At 34.2% G+C, this 15,621-nt stretch overlaps 1 protein-coding gene across 1 annotated transcript; it reads right to left on the minus strand.

The window, feature by feature from the left end:
* Positions 1-11,955, minus strand: LOC123566530 (alpha-methylacyl-CoA racemase-like). The gene is made up of 7 exons (XM_045360718.2): positions 11,747-11,955; positions 9,399-9,530; positions 8,869-9,022; positions 6,437-6,580; positions 5,575-5,757; positions 5,117-5,281; positions 1-2,288 (listed from the first exon to the last, which is right to left on the minus strand). The coding sequence occupies exons 2-7, from the start codon at positions 9,504-9,506 to the stop codon at positions 1,885-1,887; spliced, it is 1,158 nt and encodes a 385-aa protein (XP_045216653.1). The 5' UTR covers positions 9,507-9,530; positions 11,747-11,955; the 3' UTR covers positions 1-1,884.
* Between the last annotated feature and the right edge of the window lie 3,666 nt (positions 11,956-15,621).

Here is a 15,621-nt window from a genome sequence, read left to right on the forward strand (position 1 = left end):
TTCCATTTATAAATTTATTTTTACATCAATTACATATCATTCTTTAACAATTATAGATATCAAAGTCAACAAATGATTAACTTCATGCATAATTAACATCACTATATACGAAAATCTCAATAATTTGGTTTTATTGACAAACAATATCTGCCAATATCATAATGATGAAAAAAGTTATGCCAATGAAAGTGACCTTTATATTCATATATAATACTTACAAAAATGGTAAAATGATCTTCTCATTAAAGCATGCAATCACTTTTACCAGAATATAACATAATGGGATAAAAACAAATCATTGTGTTTAATCTATACTGAATTTTCAATTTCAATAATAAGTTGCACAAAGTGTACCATTTTATGCTTTATTCTACAACATTGAAATGTACATGTGGCTTTCAGTCTTAGGCAAATGTTATCATTAAGTTACAATATTCAGATAGCAGTTAAATACAGATGTGTGAATGTCACATTTTTCTTTAAAACCCTTTGAATTTGTGCTCAGCTCAAACAAATGTTCACCAGATTATGATTTAAATTCAATCTGAATAAAGTTGACATGCAAGACTGAAATAAATTTCATTTTTATCAGTTTTGTAACAGACAGAACTTGATTTTTTTTTGAAGGCTTTTCTTCCTAGAAACATGGTAAAAATTGTATATATATGTAGTCCTAAATAAGTTTCTATTGTTTTATTATTACTTATGTGAGGACAAAAACATTTTTCTTTAATAAAAAGTGCCAAAAAAATAGACATAAATTTTAAAGTTATCACATATTTATTAGGTAAAGTTTTTTTATGATAAAGTACATTGTTTCCTAGATCTTCCCACTTACTGAATACAATCATAATATTGGCTGACTTTTCTAATAAACAGTGACTCTTGTTTATTGGAACCATATTGTGAAAGTCATTATAGCCAACTGCACTAATGAAGACAGAAATCCCTTGGCCCACTATCATCTGATCTAAGTCTGCAATTGGCCTATACCTTTAAAATTTAGTAAAAAGCGCCATTTTCTACAAAAAAATGTATGAACCAGGGCAAATTTTCACCAAATGCCATACATTCATCTGAACTTAATCAGTAGCAAAACCCAAAAAATGATTACAGGTAGTCTTTTTTACATCTCCATAAAATAATTTAGCTTTCTGCTTAACCAGAACAAACAGGAACAAACTTTTGGTACACCCTTTATATATGTTTGGTGTCATATATAGTTCTAAACAAATCCTTTCTTTTCTGGTTTGTTTAAACACAATATCTGCCGATTCATTTGACAATAAAAGTAAAAGTGTGACATTATTCTTGTCTTTATTTTTATCAAACCTTTCAAGTAAAGAAAGCAGTTGTCCTTACTTTAAAAAGCACTTCTCAGCATTTTGAAGGAAATATTAACCAAAATTATATGTCTATTTCTTTTTGGTCAAATGAATTTAAGACATCAAAACCTTGCAGTCTTTAAACACAAGGTTAGCTGAAAGTCCTGTCTGATTCAGATTACTGTAGACTGTATAATATTGACAGTGGTTGTCTTTTTCCTAATATTTGCAAATAATGCCACTTGCAAATTCAAAAATCTTTGTGCATATTAATCAGCATCATGTCCTAAAACACGAATTCCATGAATTCTTAACACCGCATATGAGGCTATTAACCACAAAATTGCCTACATGGAAATTACTCAATCCACAGTAACCAATAATTTGCAGTATTTAATCAATTAAATCAAGTCAATTTTCAATTGTTACTATACTGAGAAAATAATCATTGCATAGCATGCCTTATACTAATGTACATTTAAAACAGAATACAAGATAATGGCATTTGGCACATAAGAAATGGTGTTGAAATTTTTGGTAAGTTTCGAGTTTTATGAAATCATAATTTAGCACTAGACTGAGCATTCTGAAACACTATGCCAGCTTGTAACAATTTTTCCACGTCAGTTTTACTCATTCCATTTTCTATTAATACTGACTGGGTGTGTTCTCCAATCTTTGGTCGTTTCTCCAGTGTTTGAACACCCGGAGTTCTTGATAATTTTGGTGCTGGTGCTGGTTCCGTCTTTCCTCTGTTATTGGTCAAAAATATTTCAGTCTCTATATTATGGTCGTGTGTCTGGGCCTCATCCATTTCAAGAATTGGAGCAAAACATGCATCTAGATTCTCAAAAGTTTTGGTCCACTCCTCTCGTGTTTTTGTCAGGAAAATTTCAGCAAATCGCTTCTCCATTATATCTGCATCTGTGTGTTGTGGCATCTCATCTTCTGATAAACCTAAACCTGCAAGATTTTAATTTAATATCAATAATTAGTTTATTAATGTTTTTACTTTTATTGTATCTTCTTTCTTACTTTTGAGCTCAGTTTATAACAAACATTACTAAAAAGTAAAATTTGAAGTTATTTGTAATGTTATCTTTATGTTAAACACTGAACACTGTGGCATCCCTAAATTTGGTCCCTAGAGACCTGGCTTTAACAAACTTACTAGCTAATATTACCTGTGAAATATCCTTTTGTTAGTCATGCATTTTTAAAACAGAATGCTTTTTGAACTTTTCCATATGTAACCCTTGTCGTGAATTGGCGTGCTATTACTGCACTCTTATTTGGCGCGTCATGGTCACTTACACGTTTTAACGTCATTAACGTCAGACGTCATCAGTTTGTATACAAAGAGTAAATAAAAGGTCGAACTTGGTACACAACACTAAATTCTTACGTTATAACCACACAATTCTCTGACATTATTGGTGCCGTGACAAAACCATGAATCTTCAAAAACTTCAGTCGCAGAGAGAAGGTCATAAGAGAGTTATCAGAAATTATATTACAAAAAACGAGGATGCAAAAGAGAGATCAGCGCTGATAGAGTCCGACGCGATATTACAACCACTTGAGTCAAAGATGAAAGTCATTGAGACATTGAACAAGAAGATATTATCGCAAACAGACGTAGAAGGGATAGAAGAAGAAAAGTTTTCTTTACACATGGAAATCAACCTGCGACAACTGAGAGCTTTTCATGATGATCAAGGGGAATTGAGAACCGAGAGGCATCCGCCACCACAACATCCCCAAGATAACCAGCCACACTTCAGTGAAGTAGATAACGTTACACCAGTCAACCAAGGGTCGCAGATTTACAACCAGTCTGTAAGTAATATTTCTACGAATTCCCAATACCATAGACTGCCTAAGCTTTCACTTCCAACATTTAGTGGCAACATCTTAGAATGGCAGACATTTTGGGATTCCTTTGAGTCAACAGTACATTACAATGTTAATCTCACCGATGTTCAAAAATTTAGTTATCTAAAATCTCAACTTGAGCATAGTGCAGCCAGAGTTATTGATGGATTCGCAATGACAAATGCAAATTACAGTCAAGCCATCGACCTTCTAAAAGAGAGGTTCGGACAGCAACATAAAATCACTCATGCAACCATGCAAACATTGCTTCAATTACCTGCGCCTTCCAATATATTGTAAAGTCTTAGACATTTCTATGATAAAATGGAGACATATATTTGTGGTTTGGAATCCCTAGGTCAATTTCAAGAGACATATGGCAGTTTATTAGTGCTGATTATTATTGATAAGTTACCAGCTGAAATGAGAAAGCATATAGCTTGCGAACATGGTGATAACAACTGGCAGCTCGACGAAGTTAGGCGTGCAATCAACAAAGAAATTAACATAATGGAAGCCGGTGATTCATTAAGTACAGCAAATGTTGATGAATTTGGACCAACAGCGTCATTTTACACAGGAGCGTGACCAAAGAAGAACAAATCAAACAGCACCAAACAGGTAAACTTTAATCATTTCATTGAATTTTACTAAGAATTTACAAGTGATCATAGTTACTACTGTAATTAAGTACTTTAAGTGTTTCATGTGAAATGTTACTTTTGCGGCCTCCAGTATGTCGTGAATTGGCGTGCTATTACTGCACTGTTATTTGGCACGTCATGGTCACATATACGTCATCAGTTTGTATACAAAGAGTAAATAAAAGGTTGAACTTGGTACACAACGCTTTATTCTTACGTTATAACCACACAATTCTCTGACAACCCTACCTAAAACAATGACCTCTGAGGCATCGTTAAATTTGATCAAAGGACCCTGGCTTGAACACTTTTGGTAGAGGACCAGCTAATGCAATGTGTAACATATCATACTTCCTAGTGTTACACTTTTGGAAGATTTTTTTACAACATTTTAAAACAAAACAGATCTGATACATGTACTGTAGATTGCATAATATTCACAAAGGTTTTATTTTCACAAATATTCGCAAAAAATGTAACTCATTAATTCAAATTATCTATGAATATTAATCTGCATCACATCCTAAAACACAAACACTCATGTTTGTGAATTCTGAACAGTGTGAATAAAGCTGCTAACTATGAAACTGCTGAATGAAACCTATGCAAAATTGTTCAGTCTAAAGTTATCCCATTGGTTAGAGCAAAACATAACCAAGAGTTACCATTTCAACAAACTTGACAGAGCTACCAAGAACGTAAACTGACATTTCAATTAAGTCAAGGACCATAACTCTGCCCTGGCCATGTTAAATCCCAAACAGAACACCAGGTGCATAATTTTACAAACTATATAACAACCCTCCAGTCCAATGTTTCATGACTAGAGATTAAAGGGACACAGACTTTTATGTCCTTAATGCATATTTTTGACGGAGTCAAAGTTGCAAAGTGAAACTCAGATGCACAAATTCATATGCTAAATAATATTCCTACATGGTTTCATGACTTTATGTCAAATATTTTTAAGAAAATTGAAACACAAACTTTTAAGCGCTTAATGTGTATTTTTCACTAAGTCAAGGACCAAGACTCTGGTCTGGCTAAGTGAAATCCCAAACAGAATACCAGGTGCACAAGTTCACATGCTATATATAAAAATCCTCTAATGTTTTATGACTCTAAGTCAAATACTTTTTGAGATACATGCGATACAAACTTGCCCTTTATACATATTTTTGACTAAGTTAAAGGCCATAACTCTAGTATTTGTCTTTGTTTTGAATGTTTTTTTTTCTAATCCTGCTCATTTAATGAAGATAATAAACAAACCTTTTAAAAGTGCTGCATAAAACTGTGGTTCTAGTGGTCCGATGGAAACATACTTTTCATCTTTGGTTTTGTATGTACCATAGAATGCAGCACCGCCATCTAGGTTGTTTTCACCTCTTTTACCTGGCCAGATTGGAATGTCCCTGGAAGTCCACAGGAATGTAGCTGATGAAGAAAGGGGATTAAGAAAAGTTATTCAATGTTACAGGAGTAATACTATCTCATTATGGGATTATTTCCAATCATTTTTACTCAGTTTAATATGAAAATCAGTCAAGTATTAAGGAAAATATAGGCAAAAAGTTATCTGAATTGGAATGTTTTCCCCATGTGTAGAGTATCCAAAAGACACGTGAGTTGGCGACCCTGACCAAAGTTAAGAGAAATTGCAGTGTTTAAGCTAAATTTGGTGACACAACTAAGAGTTATCTGAACATATTAAGTTGTAGTTTACATACACAGATATGCTGATCCATTCACCATATTAGCATCAATGAGTTGACCTTGACCCGAGTTTGTCCTCTCATACAATGCCATTGCAATACCAAGTGCACACATCAAACCTCCTCCAGCAAAGTCAGCTAGCAGGTTAATAGGTGGGTAGGGATTTTCATGTTTTCTTCCAAGCTGGGATAACACTCCTGTAAATTGAATGATACTGGTATGAAAAGTTAACAATATCAAAACCTCTTAGTTAAATGAATAAAGATATGAAACTGAGATGACTGTATCATATGAAAACTCCCAGCTAACAAAAACAAACTTACTTTGTAAAGTGAGCTGGAGGTAATTAACCTAGTTTGTGTTCAGTCACTCTTTTAATAGAAATTTTCAAATATCCCTTTTTAATGTGTATCCCCATAATATACACAATATAACTTCACTTGTTTTTGAATTAACCCACTTTGCTTGACTTCAAATCTCTACACTATAAATACAATATTGTTCTACCTTGTACTTCTCAAACACATATGGTTATACACTGTCTTACACACTGTCTTATACACTGTCTTTAAATATGGAACATAAATTTTGTTCACATGTTTATTAATAAATGGTTATTAAAAGACAGTGGCTGTGATCAAAACAAGCACACAATGGCAGAATAAAATCAAGAATGGTCAATGTTCTTCCCTTGTAAGTTCAACACAATTATTGGTTGAATTCAACAAACCCTGGGCCATCCATCAAAATTGCTATTTTCCATGGTTCAAGTTTGTGTAACGGAGGCTGACAGTAAGCTAATGAGTTAATATTTACATCTATAATCATTACTTGTGTAACTGAGTTCTACTGCATGATACTGGTGCTTTCACTTACCAGATATAGCTATGTAATTGATATCATGGCCGGCCTTAGCAGCAAGAGGTCCTTTCTGTCCAAAGCCAGTTAGTCTTGCATAGATCAGTCCAGGATTGTCTGCCATCAGTTTTTCAGGACCAAGTCCAAGTTTTTCCATAACACCTACAAAACCAAAGTGCTGTATGATAACATAGTTCATCAGTCACTAAGACTAGTGATAAAGATCATTCATTAAATTATAAATACAAATGTACAAACATCAGCTGTTGAAGCATAGCAATGCTCGACTTGTCAATAAAGAAAGCTAATTGAATGAATATGAAAGTCAAAACAAGAGGGCCAAGATGGCCCTAGGTCGCTCACCTAAGAAACACGCCATAACAGTGTAAAACATGTTTGACCTAGTGATTTCATGGAAACAAATATTCTGACCAATTTTCATTAAGATTGGACCAAAAAATTGGTCTCTTGCGATAAAACAAGCATTTTCTTAGATATGAGCTAGTTTTTGACCCTAGATGACCCATGTTCAAACTCGACCTAGATTTTATCAAGGCAATCATTCTGACCAAAATTCATGAAGATCAATTGAAAAATACAGCCTCTATCACATACACAAGTTTTTTCTTTGATTTGACCAAGTGACCTAGTTTTTGACCTCAGATGACCCATATTCAAATTCGACCTAGATTTCATTAAGGCAATCATCCTGACCAAATTTCATAAAAATCAATTGAAAAAAAAAACAGTCTCTATCACATACACAAGATTTTTCTTTAATTTGACCTAGTGACCTAGTTTTTGACCTCAGATAACCCATATTCAAACTCGACCTAGATTTCATCAAGGCAATCACTCTGACCAAATTTCATGAAGATCAATTGAAAAATACATCCTCTATTGCATACACAATGTTTTTCTTCGATTTGTTCTAGTGACCTAGTTTTTGACCCCAGATGACCCATTTTCGAACTCGGCCTAGATTTCATCAAGGTAATCATTCTGGCTAAATTTCATGAAGATCAGTTGAAAAATACAGCCTCTACTGCATACACAAGGTTTTTCTTTGATTTGACCTAGTGACCTAGTTTTTGACCCCAGATGACCCATTTTCGAACTTGGCCTAAATTTCATCAAGGTAATCATTCTGACCAAAATTCATGAAGATCAATTGAAAAATACAGCCTCTATCGCATACACAAGGTTTTTCCTTGATTTGACCTAGTGACCTAGTTTTTGACCCCGGATGACCCATTTTCGAACTCGGCCTAGATTTCATCAAGGTAATCATTCTGACCAAAATTCTTGAAGATCAATTGAAAAATACCGCCTCTATCGCATACACAAGGTTTTTCTTTGATTTGACCTAGTGACCTAGTTTTTGACCCGAGATGACCCATTTTCGAACTCGACCTAGATTTCATTAAGATTATCATTCTGACTAATATTCATAAAGAATAATTGAAAAATACAGCCTCTAACGCATACACAAGGTTTTTCTTTGATTTGACCTAGTGACCTAGTTTTTGATCCGAGATGACCCATTTTCGAACTCGGCCTAGATATCATCAAGGCAATCATTCTGACCAATATTCATGAAGATCAATTGAAAAATACAGCCTCAATCGCATACACAAGGTTTTTCTTTGATTTGACCTAGTGACCTAGTTTTTGACCCGAGATGACCCATTTTCGAACTCGGCCTAGATTTCATCAAGGTTATCATTCTGACCAATATTCATGAAGATTAATTGAAAAATACAGCCTCTATCGCATACACAAGCTAAATGTTGACAGACGACGGACGACAGACGACAGACGACGGACGACAGACGACGGACGCCGGACATCGAGCGATCAGAAAAACTCACCTGAGCATTGCTCAGGTGAGCTAATAAAAAGGGGCATAATTTTATCAAAATGCAAAATAGTGTTATGGAACCTATGCAATGCATGTCAGACAGGTGAGTGAACTTTCAATTTAGTCCCATTAGTGGGCACTGAGATACCAGCTTACATACAAAAGCTTAACAAAAATTGCTAAGTCAAAAAAGGGGCATAATTTTGTCAAAAAGCAAAGTCAAGTTATGGAACCTAAGCATCACAAGTCGGTTTATCACAGTAAATAAGTGTGTGAAGTTTCAATCCATTCTCACAAGTGGTTACTGAAATACAAGCTTGCATACAAAACTTAACCAAATCAGGATGTGGATGCCAACGAGTGGGCGAGTGCAGTAGCTCTACTTATTCTAAATGTATAGTTGGACTAAAAAAGGCCTTATTTCAGTCAATTCTAACCGTTTTATTTTAAGGATACAAGCCTTGTATTTGTAACAAGGTCATAATAAAAATATGTCTTTTTATAATTATATGATTCTGCATGGACAACACAGCTTCTGTAATACTGTTTGCCTGCAGCATACAATTTTGATTTATAGAAAATATTGTACCTTTTCTGAATGGTTCTATTACAACATCAGCTTTTGAGCAAAGTTTTCTCACAACATTTATTCCTTCAGGCTGCTTTAAGTCTACTGCAACTGACCTCTTTCCTCTTGACAGAGTATCTAAACCATGAACTATAGCTTGACGTTTTCCTGGGGTCTGCAGGTAAAAGAATAATGTTTGTTGTATTAATTATACATATTAATATACAACAACAAAAAAGTTTTCAGGCCCATGAGAGCCTAACCTTCCTAGCCTTATTGGCATAACTGGTCTCTTGTTACTGTCCTGTGTCAGTGTAGACCCAGGGTCATGATGTGTAAGTTTGATACAGGTCCATGAGAGGTAGTCCCAATGCGTGACTCTAGTTACCTCTCCTACAGGCTCTTTGGAGCTTAAACGAAGCTTTATATACAGTCCAACTTGTGCTGTTGTATTGATACCACTGTTAAATTTGAGAATTTGACACAAGAAAAAATGTTAAACAAAGCAGAAACAGAAATGTTTGATAAACAACATTACAACTTTTGCTTACCCGATCAATCCTTGTAACACTTGCACCAAAATCAGACAAAATCATTCCACAGAATGGGGCTGGAGCAAGACCTGCCATCTCTATAACCCGAACACCTTTCAGTGCCATTTTCTTACCAATGTTTTTTTACCCCTGAAAATAGCAGAGATTTAATAATTTTGGGAACTTAAAAGGAGGCAGGCCTCCAAATTTGTGTCAAGTTTTTAGAAATTTAGAAACTTCTTTAATCAGCTACTAGTTGTAACTAAAACTTTAAACAAAGCAGCTCAGTGAGTTCTATGCAGTATATATATCTATAAAGCACTCACACTGGAGTCTAGAAGATTGGATTTATGGCGTTATTAGCTTTGTATCGGGAAATATGCACAAATTCTGCAGCGGAAATATTGCGCGACTTTAGGAGCGCAATATTCTTCAGCTAAAGAACGAATACATATTTCCCAATGCAAAGATAATAACCTTTTTATTACATACGTATCTACACATATAAATGTAATGTAAATATTATCAATTTATTCAATAGTCTGAATAAGACTGACAATAAAGAACTAAATAAATGAATTAATGCAACGACACACATTAAATTACGTCACGCACCCGATATGAAATTCAGGCGTCAGTGTATGGAAAAATATTTACGTATCCGGTACCGCTGTAACTTAACTGGGAATAGAAACGAGTGTGTAATAATATAAGTTATTTACTCAATTTACTGTTATAGCAGAATGTAGTTGACATGTTTCTGTGATGCCTACAATGCAGAAATTGTAAAATACACGACCAGATATAGATGTACTGATGTTGAACTGGAAACTTATCGGTACTGTCTAGACTGGCTGAAACATTTTCTTACGGTAAAAAAATAGATTTTTTAGTTAGAAATTGTTTATTTCAGAAAATTTGATGTATTTTTTACTACAACTACTTAGCACTGAAAAAGTCGACTAGATTCTTCTTAGTCGGCATATAACGGAAGCAGAGTAAAATCTCACAGTCATGTTACAATCATAGGGTGAAATGGAACAGCTATATTTTATTGTAGATTCATGTATAGGAGATTTCGCTATAATATTATGTTTATATAGCAACTGCTGCGGATCGTGGTAGAATTATCTATAAAACGCTCACTTAAAGTTGTAAGCAGTATTTATCTATTAAACAACCAGTGAGTGAGTTTTTTCAGGCATTACCGGTATATATATATGCTGCTTTCTCCTTGATTCGAGCCTCTTAAATCTTTTAGAGGTGTGCAAATTTTTGTAAACCTGTTCAATTAAATAACTTTTGTTTTTTGTTACAAAACTATTTGCATTTAACAATGGGCAATAAGAATTACAATGTTATCATCTTTTATATGTACTTTTTTGCACAAGACTGAAGGAGGTGAAACTCCACATCATTTTAAAACTTTCTCATCGATTCGAGCCCTCTGTTTGGAAGGTCATTAAATGTTTATGTTTGCATATTCTATTTCCATAAAGCAAATTTCTATCAAGATTGACTTCTTGTGCACTCGGTACAACAGTCTAAATATGCTCAGGGTGCTTTTAATTTGAAATTTGGGCTCACAATATTACCCACTATGTAATTTCCTTTTGAAATAAGTAATTTTTGATGCAAAAATTTAAAATAGGTATATAATCAATTTTTCAGTGGTTTCATGACTAATATTTTCCAAGGCATTTTAAAATGTAAATGACACAAGTTTCTGATGGAAGAACATGCTACATGAGCATGAATTTTACTAAAACACAAGGGCTCGAATCGACGAGAAAGCTCGAATCGACGAGAAACAGGCATATTATATAAAAAAACTTACTGCTCTTAAAATTTGCAGTATTTATTTCAGTGGGTGTCAGACAGTATCTATAAAACAAACATTAAGTTCTCGGCAGTATTCATTAATAAAAACAACTCATTGTTTTTTTTTTGCAGTATCTATTTTAGTAGATTCCAGGCAGTATTTTTCTACAAAAAAAACAACAACAAAAAACAGCGAGTTCTTTGTAGTATTTATCTATTAAACACCACCGAGGTCTAATTGCAGTATTTATTTCAGTATTTATTTATAATATGTCTATAAAAGACTTAGTGAGTTAGTTCCGGGCAGTATTTATCTATTAACATTGAGTTAGTTCTTTGCAGTTTTTACCTATAAAACACTCAGTGAATTCTAGGCAGTATTTATCTATGAACACTGAGTTAGATTTTTAAGGCATGCAGTATCTATAAACACTGATATTTCTTAAGTGAAATAGTATACAAGTGATATACTTAGTTTGTGTGCAATGCACATCCACGTTGCAAATGTTGGCATGGATCAATGAAGTATGAAGTCTATATCTTACCTATTAAATAGAAAACTGTCAGGCTTGGAGGTAAGGTCAATATCTAGGCCGGTGCGAACGTAAATTTCTACTGCAACGGATCAATCGGAGGTGCTTTTCATACACTAAACGTACTTAAAATTGGGACTTTATTCGCATTATAATACTCATTAAAAGTCCTCAAATGTGTAAAGATCGACAGTAACTAGGCGTTAGCATTAATCAAATGAATATTACTTTGAACCCGACACCCGGAAGGAAAAGTCTAATTCCCAAGGACTGAGGTATGAAACGTTCCCAATGATTGAGGATTTCCCGCCTTTCCGTTGTGACCCCGCCTTTTCGCTCCGCCCCTTTCATACGTCTAATCACCGGCGGATGAGATAATCGCCTGAGACTTGGCCAAATCTGACCAAAACATAGAACATTAAAATTATTGATAATTTCATTCAATCAGTTCATATTTATTTTTGTCTCATCTGTCTATGTTATCTAGGTTTAAAAACTAGGTCATTGGCTCAATACTAGTAATATAAGTGCTTTGTTTATGCACTTGTGGACACAATCTTTCACTGTAATTCTTCATCAATTCCAGGGGAGCATATCTGAGGGAAGAATATATTGTTGCGTTAACAGACAAAAAATTGAAAAAAGCCTTTGAAGAAAACTTTCAGTAAGTACTCTTTTTATTGTAACCAAGGGGTAAAGTGACTGGTACTTTTATAGATAAATGTTTTGTGTGTATGACTGTGAAACTCGGCAAGTAGAGCCTTGGGCGTACATTTTGTTACTGTGACTGCCCCGGTTAGAAACTCGTCTGTTCAATTTTTTTCTTATTTTTAGCTCACCTGAGCACAAAGCGATCAAGGTGAGCTATTGTGATCGTTCAGGGTCCATCCGTCAGTGCGTCCGTCAACAGTTTCTTTAAATGATATCCTCTATACCACTGATCGGATTTTGACCAAACTTCATAGAAGTGAGCCTCGGGTGGTCCTTTTTCAACGATTTCAAATTGTTCCAGTTCATTGTACAACTAGGTCACAGATGCTAAATATAGATTTTTTTAAGTGAAAACTTCCATAAATCTTCTTGTCTGAAACCACAAGGACTCTATGCCTTTCATATTTGAGTGGTCCTCTACATACAGGTACATTGTTAAAATTATGCCTGTAGGTTGAACATTAACCGCACCTGGGTATGGGGGAGGGGGTTACAAGACTTAGAGAGGAAAAACTTTAAAAGCTTTATTGTCTGAAACAACAAGAGGTAGGCATTTCATATTTGGTGTGTAGTATTGTCTAGTTCATCTTATGCTCCTTGGGTGAAAATGGCCCATATGGGAGTTAACAAATTTTACATAGACTTCTTTAGGCAATAGTACCGGTATTCTTTTCGTGCTATATATGAATGATTTTAACTCAGGTTAGCGGTACAGGGCCTCCAAGACCCTCTTGTTCATAAAAACATTGGTCACAAAAACAGTGTTTTAATGTTCACAAAAAGACTAAATATAGATTCTGTCAAAAGTAGCAATTTACTAATAATCTGGATTTCAGTTGCTTAAATGGTAATATATGTAAACAGATACGATAGTTAGGAGTTAAAATCACATTATCGGGACTGATGAAATATATGTACATAAATCTGAAATGTGAGTTGATTTATTTTGTCATAAAGATTGATCATATAATTTCAGTTTTCATTTCGAAATTATTTGAAAGAGACCCTGTCAGTTCAGTCTTGATTTTCATGGTTCAGCTTTGACATCGGCATATTCCTGTGACAATTATTATTATTACTATTATACCAGATTTCTATAGCGCCCTTTTCATGATCAATTGCACATTCAAAGGTGCTTTACATAGTTCTAATGCAGCCACACAGTACGCATAATTCATCCTCTACTAGTGCAGACACAGAGCGATCTGACTAGAGAGACAGAGTGAGATAAAGCCCCCACGACAGAGAGATCAGAAATCAGATACAGGCTTGTGAAGCTAACTTAGCCTAGCTCGTTCCGAATAGACAGCCTGGTTCTTTGACGTGCCCAGTGTATAGCACTGATACACGCAAGGATTGCCTGGGTTCCTGGCCAATACACTTCTACTTAGGTGGGAAATAGTGAAAAGCGTTTCTGAAAATTCCCGAGTAGGTGCCGGGGATCGAACCCCTGACCTCAGGATTGGAAGGCCAATGTGCAAACCACTGAGCTATCCTTCCACCCCAATGAGCACAATGACAGGATGTGTTAAAGGGATAGAAATTGTCATTCTTTGACAGTTCTAGCCCAGCTTGTTTAAAATAACACAGCAAATGAAAGTTAAGTTTGCTGTTTAAGTAAATGACTGATTGTCTTAGTTTTCTTGCATATTCATATGTATATGAATTGAAGTTATTTACTAAAAATTACTCCCTTGATCTATTACAGTTTAGCTGGACTATATTGTGAAAAAGTTTTGTTCAAGGAGGCCTTGTGTGTCTTATTCCAGAGCGTTACTGGAGCCAATTACCATGATGCAGAAAAAGAGTGTTTGGCGGTCCAGAATGCATCCATGATACAAGCCATGAAAGATGGACTCAAAATATGTAATTCTGCTTATTTTTATTATTCAGTGCATATACTACTGACAAGAAACTGATATATAAAATGCATGTATAACATACATGTACAGTTATTTATTGTTCCACGTTCTGTAAGGTATTTATTTTATAGTATTATGAAAGTTCTATCTTGTTCTATGCCTAGCCTCAGACAGAGTGCTTTATTGATTTCCACCTAGACCTGTTTGTCCTGTTTGATGCACTGTGGCAGTTTGTACTGACATTCTAAAAGAATATTGACATTACTTTGCTATTTATGTCTCCCAATCTACTGTTTATGGTAAAGTAAATACATTGAAATACTGTTAAAGAAATAAAAGTTAATTGTGTATTTTTGTAGAATCTTGACAAAAAATTTAAGCTTAACCAAATAATTTAATTCTTTTGGAAATGTTTGAAGAAAGAATGCTGGTTAAAAAATTTTGTCAATTTCAGATATGGCTATTTTTTTTCAGATGTATTTATTATAACAGTATTCTAATTAATAACTCATTTTTAAACAAATTATATATTTTAACTGATCACCTTAGAATTCATTGTCAAATATTTTGAAGGAAGAAACATTAAAAATGATAATTAAAAAGTGTTTGTCAATTCATTTTGTGATTGTAATTGTACTGACTTGAATATCATTATATGTTGTTGTTTTTTTTTTTGATAGGCTGATACCCCCTCCTTTACTTAGACAATGTAAAATATCATAATGTAAAATTGGTCTACTAGAGCAAGAGGTCTCATTATTTAGACTACATTTTATAAAATAATATTGATGTTCTTTAAGGATTTTTGAAATGATATAATGTGAAAGGTATTATACATATATTTTAGACAACATTTTTTGTCTGTTTAAAGATGGATCTCGTTGCTTCATGAGCTATATTGTCCAGAAGAATCAATTCTCAAAAATCATACTGTCTTAACTACATGTCACATGCTGTGTATTCTCTGAAATTCCAATCGAAGCAAGTGTCCCTGATTGATAGTAATGGCACAAGTGTGCATCATTTCTTACATTCCAGAGATGCTAGTATGTCTAATTTCACCATATTACATGCCTATATATATATAAAAAAATTGAAAAACATACAATAATAAAGTTATAAATGTCTTTAAGCATGTGTTCTTTTTCTTCCTGGTAGATCTGCCTTGTGTAGTTCTCAGTAGGACAGTTAAAGATGCTCGCCCGCAGAAAGGTTTACGGATTCACACCACTATATAGTTATGTAGGAAAAAGTAAAGCATTGCAAACGGTTTATTTTTCCAATGTAGTCATATATAATGTACATATTTTGACC

This window comes from Mercenaria mercenaria, chromosome 8 (assembly GCF_021730395.1).
Source record: "Mercenaria mercenaria strain notata chromosome 8, MADL_Memer_1, whole genome shotgun sequence".
NCBI classification, from domain to species: Eukaryota; Metazoa; Mollusca; class Bivalvia; order Venerida; family Veneridae; genus Mercenaria; species Mercenaria mercenaria.

Excerpts from the sequence above, each read along its gene's own strand:
- LOC123566530 (XM_045360718.2), bottom strand. The coding sequence starts at position 9,506 with ATGGCACTGAAAGGTGTTCGGGTTATAGAGATGGCAGGTCTTGCTCCA. Across the intron at positions 6,581-8,868 it reads AATAGAACCATTCAGAAAAG|GTGTTATGGAAAAACTTGGA; the intron begins GTACAATATTTT and ends TTGGTTTTGTAG. Across the intron at positions 5,758-6,436 it reads CAATTACATAGCTATATCTG|GAGTGTTATCCCAGCTTGGA; the intron begins GTAAGTGAAAGC and ends TTCAATTTACAG.